The 9,355-nt window shown below is 32.7% G+C and overlaps 1 protein-coding gene across 1 annotated transcript; it reads right to left on the bottom strand.

The window, feature by feature from the left end:
- Window positions 1–244: 244 nt before the first annotated feature.
- Window positions 245–5,891, bottom strand: LOC132617773 (GDSL esterase/lipase At5g14450-like). Its single transcript, XM_060332848.1, has 5 exons — window positions 5,560–5,891; window positions 4,721–4,930; window positions 4,044–4,219; window positions 3,217–3,490; window positions 245–884 (listed from the first exon to the last, which is right to left on the bottom strand). The coding sequence occupies exons 1-5, from the start codon at window positions 5,816–5,818 to the stop codon at window positions 631–633; spliced, it is 1,173 nt and encodes a 390-aa protein (XP_060188831.1). The 5' UTR covers window positions 5,819–5,891; the 3' UTR covers window positions 245–630.
- Between the last annotated feature and the right edge of the window lie 3,464 nt (window positions 5,892–9,355).

Genomic DNA, 9,355 nt, shown 5'->3' on the forward strand with positions numbered 1-9,355 from the left:
TGGGAAGCTACCTCTCTACCTCTCTCTATCTCCCAAGGTAGGGTAAGGTCTACGTACACACTGTTCACCCCAAACCCCACTTGTGGGATTACACAGGATATGTTGTTGTAAATATTCTAACTCCAAAAAGAGAATTTTTATTTTGAATAATTAATTAAATCTCAAAAAGGAGCCCTTGATAGCTATATTATCAATTCAAAAGGATTTGTTAGAACAAATGGATTACAAAACAATAGTTAGTGACTTCACATCTAAAAAGGCTAGAAAAGTAGGCTTTAAATAAAAATACATTCCTATATGACAATCTTTCCTTTCTTTAAAAAAATTAGGGCCTCACTGTATAGTTTAGCTTTAGGCCCCCGATCTTTTTGAGCCGGCCCAGTTAAAGTGATACTATAGAAACATATCACATGCATGCAACAACAACAGCAACATACCAGGTGTAATGTGTGGTCTGAGGAGGCTAGAGCGTACAAACTTTCCCCCTGCCATGAAGGTAGCTGCTTCCAATAAACCCTCGCGCGGTAATAACATATCACATGATCATAGTTAAATGATAAATATATGTTTGAAAAATCACTTCTTACATTTATTCATTTTGATATAAAATGGAGGATGCAAGTAAATATTTTAATGGAGCGGATAACAAGCTTTTGTTATGGGGTGGGGAGGGTTGGAAAGGTAGCCATTCATGATGTAATTAGCAATCCAATGGTTAGCAGCTTCAGTATAATGGACGCCATCCCAACTAATGACAGTCGAAGGATCGTCACAAGATCCTGTGTATATTTCTGTTCCATTATTAATTCTCTCTTTCTTCCCACACCAAATATCGTTTCCATTTTCGTGATACCCGCAACAGATCATGGATGCCTCCTCGAATCCTGTGCACAGACCATTTTTAAGCTTATCATTCTTTAGGAATATACTCCCTCGATCTCAACATATTTATCGTCCTTACTACAAATATTTGTTTCAAAATATTTATCGTTTTATTTACCCAAGATAAAATTAAGTATTTTTTTTCCATTTATCCTTGTATTAATTACATCAATGAGCTGATTTTGTGAGTTCACATACCAACATTTAAGAAGTTTCATCATTAATGGAGTAAATATTTATTGAGGAGAGAGAACGTGATGAAATATGTTAAGAGGGTAAAACAGTCAAAATGCTACCCTTATAAATGTTTTCTTAATGGGCATATAAATAGAAAATGTGACAAATAATTTGAGACAGAGGGAGTAGTTTTTAAACATATTCAACTGCATGTGATAAACACATATTGACAAAGTGGTCTATATCATTGTTTTAAAAGGCAGTGTCAAGACTCGCCCCGAGGCTCGCCTCGGGGCAGGGCAGTGGCAAAACGCCCTGGGGCTAACGTGCGGGGCTTAGTTCCTATGAGGCTTACGCCCTAAGCGCTCAACCGTACGCCCTAAACACACCTAACGCCCAACGCCCAGGGCTCGCCTAACAGTTCTTACACAAATTATATTTTAAATTCCTTAATTAAAATCATTCACCCTCATATTTGTTTAACAAAATAATGATACTTAATAGTTTTTCATCTATAGAAATAGAAGATTGGGTGTAACTCATATAAAAAGTCATAGTATTGGATATTTACTATTTGAGAACGGCGTGAGGGTGAATATCACTTAATTTTTTTAAAAAAAATACATAGCGGAATTGTACATTTTCACTTGTCATTGGTCATAAGTCCTATGTATCAGAATTATCATATAATTTTATTTTTTGTTCATGAAGAAGTTATGTTTTAATTGTAATATTGATAAATTTTATTGATTATTTGCTTATAGGGAGATAAAATGAATAGTATGATAGTAATAGTGTTTTAAGAAACTGTGTTTTTTTCCGTGTTTGAAAGTTAAAATATTAGAATTGTTTTGCATTTCATAATAACTTTTATTTCATTGTATTGTTTATACTTGTAAAATTATGTTATATATAATTACAAGTTATAAGCGGTGTATAATGGATTGCTTTGATCATTTTTTTGTGAGGATCAAGCGCGCGCGCGCGCGCTCACACACACACATACATACATACATACATATATATATATATATATATATATATATATATATATATATTCATTTATTTACAGTTTTATTTTATGTTTTTTATGTAATTTTACCTATTTAAAAATATTTATTGTAATTATATTATTTTAAGAAATACTAAAAATTAAAAACCCATGGGGCTTACGCCCCGTGCCTCGAGGCTTACGCCTCGTCGAGGCGTATGTAAAACGCCCCGCCTTTTAAAACACTGGTCTATATCATACAACAATTGTTGTTACGGAAAATAGTCGGTGGATTTCGCAGATCAACGTTCTTGTACGGACTAAAGTCATTGCGCTGCGGCAAATAATATTTTAGTGTTTAAAAAGCAAACTAATACTGCCTCAGTCCAAATTCAGGTGATATATTTTTTTTTAGTATGTCCAAAAAATAATGATCTTTATGTATTTAGAAATAATTAATTTAAAAAAAATTCTTTTTACTCTTAATGAAATGATTTACAGTCACACAAATAGTTTTGACTTGTTTTTAGACTACAAGTTTCAAAAATCTTTCTTTCTTTCTTAAACTCTGTGTCAAATCAAAACCAGACAAACAAATTGATATGGAGGGAGTAGTACTTTTTTTTTACCCACTTTATGTGATGTATTTATTATTTGGAGAGTCGAGAAAATTCTTTGACCAGATTTTTTTTATATTTTTTTTATATTTTAAATTGTGAATTATTGTAACTTATGTACTTTTTATTTGTTTCTAAATATGTAAAATTTTATTTCAAAAATTTTGAAGATTTTCTGTTTGAATTCATACTGAAAACTAGATAGTTTGATCTTCGTACTCCGAATTGTATCACATAAAGTAGGATGGAAGAAGTAGTGTCAAGATTTTATATTTGCAAATATTGGTGTCGAGAAATTTTTAGTATTTGCAAATACGAACTTCAATATGTGAAATAATGGTGAAATATCAGAAAACTTGTTTCAGCAACATTTTTGGTGAAATAATGATTTATACTAGCAGAATCTTCAATTTTTAGACAGAACTCTCATTTTCAACTTCAATTTCGTAGGCCATTTATTTCAACTTCATCTACATGTTGTTAGACACATACTTGAAACTAGATATGATTCTGAAAGTTTACAGTTTCAGTATGATTTAATTAGATTACCTTGGTTTTTCGCGTTGCTGATTAACTCATACTTAGCCCTGTACAAATCAACGTAAGATATTGCAGATTCTTGAAGCTCTATCCTGAGTTTGATAACCATATTGGAGAGTTGTTTGTTGAACTCCAAGGCTATATCATTCTGATCCTTGACACATCCATGTTCATCCAGATACCCTGGTGCTGGATCTTTAACTTTGACAGTGGCCACAGGCAAGCAGCCAATTGGACCTGTATTATGAATCCAGAAATTCCTAGCTTCTTTTTTGTATAGGTCCTGCATGACCATAACATGTTTTATAAGTATCTATTTAATGAGTGACTTCTATTAGATTATGATATCACCTAACAATTAATTATAATTAATTGTAATATAATTGGAATTAGTTACCTAAAATAAAAATATAGGCAACCTACTCATGTAAAAAGTCATTATAAATCTCACTCAGCAGTGACATAAGTTTCATTTAAGATTATCTCAGGGCATTATTATAAAAAAAAAAAAAGTACACGAATTGTTTATATATTTTCATTACCATATAAATCTCTAGCAAAGCTAAAAGAATCCTAGAAATATTTATGTGATACTTTTCGATTCTCGAGAATTAATTTGACCAATTTTTGAAATCAAATTAAATTAGATCAACTTATAATTTTAAAATTAAAAATTTAAATATTCAAAAACTATACAATGCAAATTACTATTAGTTACAATTCCTTTCATGTCAATATGACGAAGAAATTCATTTTAAAATATTGATCAAAGTTGACATAATTTGAATCTCTAAAAACGAAAAGTGTCACATAAATTAGGACAATCATCAACATACTCGAACTTGTGCGGCAAACTGGTTGATTATGCCCGGTATAGTGGCTCGAATTTGTTCCATGTTTGGCAGCATTCGAAAAGCAGCAGCAATGTCATTCTGCCCTATATCCATAGTGTAAAGTGCCTTTGAGAACTCCTCAGGTATAGCAAGCCTGCTTTTATCTGAGGTTTCTTTGGCTGCAAATTAAAATTCACAACTTTGATACCCATTCAAATTATTTATTTATGAAAAAGGATTAAAAAATGTTATCGACTATATAAACTATCTTAATTATACTTTCTCTTATATTTTGGAGTGATTCATACCCTTGTTCTTCGGTCTCGTATTTACCCTTGACCAAAACAATGTTCCATAGTGGAGTACAAGTTTAAACCATAGTCAAATAGAAGAGTAAATTTCGACCTTTTTCTGAAGTACGTTGACACGTGGAACCCATATAGTCCACGTTGAAATTCTGTTAAGATTAAGGGCAAATGCGAAATGATTTTCTTGATCTCAATATATACTAGAGGACAGATATTTCCGATACAACTAGTTGTGGGGGGAAAAGGGGGGGGGGGGGGGGGGGGGGTGGAGGGGCGCGCTTCATAACAACTTTTATTAAATTTGGAGTTTTTCCTTTTAAAAGGATAAATAAAAACAGGAGGAATGTAATTAGTTGAGAGTGGACCTCGAACCTTGATTGTAGAAGTAGGTAGTACGTTCTTTAAACTGAGTGAAGTGCTCAACTTGAATATCAAGAGGAAATGGGCTAACACCAGTCACAAACCATGATTCATTTATTCTCCTAATTGTTGCTCCTCCTGTTGCAAAGTTTGCACCATGCCTATAACTTGTTCCCAATGTATCCAGATATGGACTCAAGTGTGGTACTCCAAGGTGCTCAGCTATAAAGCAACAATAAATGAAATAAATTATTTATATCGTCTGTGTATATAAATTAAATCCAAACAAGATAAGCTAGCTGCGCATTTAGATCTAAAAAAGCATGCTTGTTTGTTTTTCTTTTGTGTGTCTTATAACTCATACATAGAGGCGGATTGGATGCAGCCTTTGTCTAAGGATTCAACTAAATCTAGTATTTTCGGACATATATAAAAAGATATCAAAAATTGTAATTAGAAGTGTTAAGTTTTGAAATACGTAATATTAATAGTACAATGAGTCAATGTAATTATTAATAGAGTTAATGAACAAAAACACACCTGAACTATCACTTCTTCGCGAGTTTCACAACTCAACTATCAGTTGTTCCTTTTTTCTACCTGAATTAGCTATCACCATCTATATATTAAAACACACCTCAAAATTGACTAGGCCAAATATCAGTTGGTCCCTTTTTATACCTGAACTATCATCATCTACTCAACTAGGTGTGTTTTAATACATATATAATAACAGTTCAAGATAGGAAAAGAAAACAGCTAATAGTTAGAAATATGAAACTCGCGAAAAAATATTGATTCATATGTGTTTTTTACCATTATCTCTAATTCATAAGAAGCTCTGTTCTTACCAATGAAGTCAATAATTAGGCGGCCATCGCAGCCCCTTCCAGCAGGCCTATGGAAGTAGGACTCACCGCAGGGTTCTCCCATGGGATAAAATGCAGCTGCCATTCCACCAGTGTCCGAATTGGAGTCCCCAAAGTTGTAAATTGCTGGAAACTCACAGGCTGCTAATGTTGTTGAATCCATAACATTGTCATTGTGAGCAGCTGTTATAGTAAATCCCACTATGGATATAACTAGAGCTCCCAATAATGAATTCATCATGTTTGATATGTACTAATTGTTACTCCACAAGGCAGCTATAAGTCAATTTGTGTTGAAATGCTGCACTTTATTTATAAACAACTTTAGGTACAGTTCATACTTACTTTAGCTTATACCACCAAAGTATAAAGCTATGCGTAAGACTTTACGATTATCGAAAAAAAAAAAAAAAAAAAAAAAGGACACCTGCGGTAGGTGATGATCAATGTAACAATAGAAAAATGTATCTCCAAACGTATCGGTTTATGTATACATACTGTCCGTTTAATATATGTAAACATACTACCTCAAGCATAGTTGACGTTGTGTCCTAAAATTCAAAATCCATATATTTAAAATCTGGGTAAAGTATATATATATACATATTAAGGAGAAATATTTACGAAACATAACGATAGTTTTCTATTTACAAAACACAATATTACAAATTCTATACAAAACATACTTTAAAAAAAAAAACATTAATTTTTTTAAAAAAATGTTTTTTTAAAAAAATTATTATTTTTTAAATATTTTTTATTTATTTTGAAAAATTATTTTAATAAAAAATATTTTTTATTTTTTAAAAAAATATTTTTTTTCTCTCAAAATTTATGTATGAAATGTGTATATCTCACTCAAGGCTTAAAAAGCTTGCTCAAAATTTAGTGTATGAAAACGATATGAAATTTGTATCTCGCTCAAGGCTTAGAATTTCGCTCACATTTTCGTGTATAAAGTTCATGTTAGGTTTCTGTAAAATTAATACAACTACAACAACACTGTATACAACTTTTATACAACATTCAAGACTTAAAATAATTGCTCAAATTTTTGTGTATGAAATGTGTATATCTTGCTCAAGACTTAAAATTGTAAAATTGCTCATTAATGTAAAATTGTTATAAATCACATAATATAAATGAATAATTATTTAAATGCAGTAGTTGAAAAGGCTAATAAAAAACTACGTTTAATATTAGGTTAATTCAGAGACCTCCATTCATATTTTGCTTCGTAATACTAACCGCCGTTGCGATTAATAATATTACGCTTACCTCCCTTATTTTATTTTATTTTATTTTAAGTAATTTTGACTTATTTATTACTCCCTCCTTCTCAATTTGTTTGAAGGTTGACCAGTTTGGGTAGTCAAACAACTTTTCCTTGACTTAATTTTAAACATATATTCTTCGAGTGTTTTATAATAAAATTTACATATTCGAAAACTACATAAAAAGTACTGCAAGTCTGCATATAAAAATTCACAATATATAAAAAGAGTTAGAAAATCGAATTAAAAGAAAGAATTGTTTGACTCCCAAATTGGTCAACCTTCAAACAAATTAAGACGGAGGGAATATTAACATAAAATATTTTAATTTGACTAATTTAGCCTTAAAAATTAACTCATATGTACGAAAAATAGTTTAAGAATAAAATTAATTACACGACTCGTCTTTGTGGTATGCTGGTATATCGGAGATTGAAGTACGGGAAATCCGGAAATCGTTGAGGAATTGGAAATTTCAGAATTGAAGCCAGAGATGAAGGGAGTGGTGCCCAAATTATCCAGACAACCAACGGAATACATCAACATTCGGATGAAGTAGAAATCCTAATTTTTTTAATTGAAAAGGGCTGAATGTTTTTAGAGAAGTACTACTATTACTAAATTCTTTTGTTTAACATATCTTTAATAAATTCCCTGCAAATAAAATTAATTAAACAAAAGGATATACTAATAAAAGTAAATTAATATAAGGGAGGTACAAAGAAATTAATATAAGGGAGATAACCATAATATGATAAATCACAAGGGAGATATGAGCATTTTATGATAGTTCTTTGAAACACAAGAGAGGTGGAGGGGGGGGGGGGGGGGGGGGGGAGGGGGGGAGTGAATTGTAATTCTTTTTGGATTAAGTTAGTCGATTGTTAAGATGGTTAGTCGACTTCCCTGCAAAACTCAAACACTGGTTAGCAGACAGATAATAGTAAACAGTATAAAACAGAAAGCAATGAGACACAAAGATTTTTTTACTGGTTCGGATCACCGGTGTGGTGCCTATTCCAGTCCCCTTGGGTTACACGGGTTTCCTTAGAGCCTTAGTGGTAAGTTGATTACGAAGGTGGTTAGTTTTGAACCGTAGTTCCTGTTTTGGACAGTTTTCCAATTGTCCCCTACTGAGAGCCTTTACCTGTATAGCTATCTATTCTCTCAGTAGTTGATAATGCAACAGATGTTTGCTTTTTGCTATGCCAAGATATAATTGATTCTCCCAGAATTTGACAAGTACCACGGGTACTTTTTTTGTCTGTTTTGTCACCTGCAAAGTCAGCATCTGAATATCCAATAAGATCAAAATTAGTAGAATGTGGATACCATAGGCCAAAATCTTGAGTTCCAATAAGATAGCGAATGATTCGCTTTACTACGGTAAGGTGCGATTCCTTGGGAGTTGACCAGAATCTGGCGCATTTGCATACACTGAACACTATATCTGGTCGATTGGCCGTAAGTTATAGTAAAGATCCTATCATAGCACGATAGGTTCTTTCATCGACATCCTTTCGCGGGGCGTTTGTTTCGAGGCTTGTTGAGGGGCTTATAGGTGTTCCAAAAGCTTTTGCCTTTTCCAAACCGAATTTCTTTATAAGTTCCTTGGTGTACTTTGTTTGACTTACAAACTTTCCATTAGTCGACTACCTTATTTGCAGTCCTAGGAAGAATGTAAGTTCACCCATCATACTCATTTCAAATTCTCCTTTCATGAGATCAGCAAAATTCTTGCATAAAAGAGGGTCAGAACTTCCAAAAATAATATCATCAACATATATTTGAGCAATCAAAATGCAATTTGATGATTTTTCTATAAACAGAGTGGTGTCGATTTTCCCTCTTCTAAAGTTGTTATCTAACAAGAAGGAACTAAGTCTCTCATACCAGGCTTTTGGGGCATGTTTGAGTCCGTAAAGAGCCTTAGTTAGCTTAAACACATGATCGGGATAGGAGGAATTTTCAAAACCTGGTGGTTGTTTCACGAAAACTTCTTCCTTAATAAACCCATTTAGGAAAGTACTTTTTACATCCATTTGGAACAATTTGAAATGTTTAAAGGATGCATATGCTAGTAGGATACGAATAGATTCTAACCTTGGAACGGGAGAAAAAGTTTCATCATAATCGATACCTTCTGTTGAGAATAGCCTTGGGCTACAAGTCATGCTTTGTTTCTTATCACTTGCCCAGATTCATTTAGCTTGTTCCCGAAGAACCATTTTATCCCTATGACAGAGGTATTTTTGGGTCTGAGAACTAACTTCCATACCTGATTTCATTCAAATTGATCAAGTTCTTCCTGCATGGCTGTTATCCATGATTCGTCGTTTATGGCTTCATCAACTTTTTTAGGCTCCAGTTGTGATATAAGCGCGACTGCAGTGATCTGCTTGTGAGATTCTCTGGTTTGAATTTTTTCTTTTGGATCTCCAAGAATAAAATCATTTGAAAACTAGCTTCACTTCTCCATTCTCATGGGACGTTTATTTGTTGAG

The sequence above is a fragment of the Lycium barbarum genome, chromosome 11, assembly GCF_019175385.1.
Source record: "Lycium barbarum isolate Lr01 chromosome 11, ASM1917538v2, whole genome shotgun sequence".
Lineage (NCBI taxonomy): Eukaryota > Viridiplantae > Streptophyta > Magnoliopsida > Solanales > Solanaceae > Lycium > Lycium barbarum.

What these genes read in the sequence shown, in the direction of transcription:
- LOC132617773 (XM_060332848.1), bottom strand. Translation starts at nt 5,818, where the DNA reads ATGATGAATTCATTATTGGGAGCTCTAGTTATATCCATAGTGGGATTT. An exon ending in CCTAATTATTGACTTCATTG is followed by an intron (nt 4,931 to 5,559) that starts GTAAGAACAGAG and finishes GTTGCTTTATAG; the next exon opens with CTGAGCACCTTGGAGTACCA. An exon ending in AGTTTGCCGCACAAGTTCGA is followed by an intron (nt 3,491 to 4,043) that starts GTATGTTGATGA and finishes ATGGTCATGCAG; the next exon opens with GACCTATACAAAAAAGAAGC.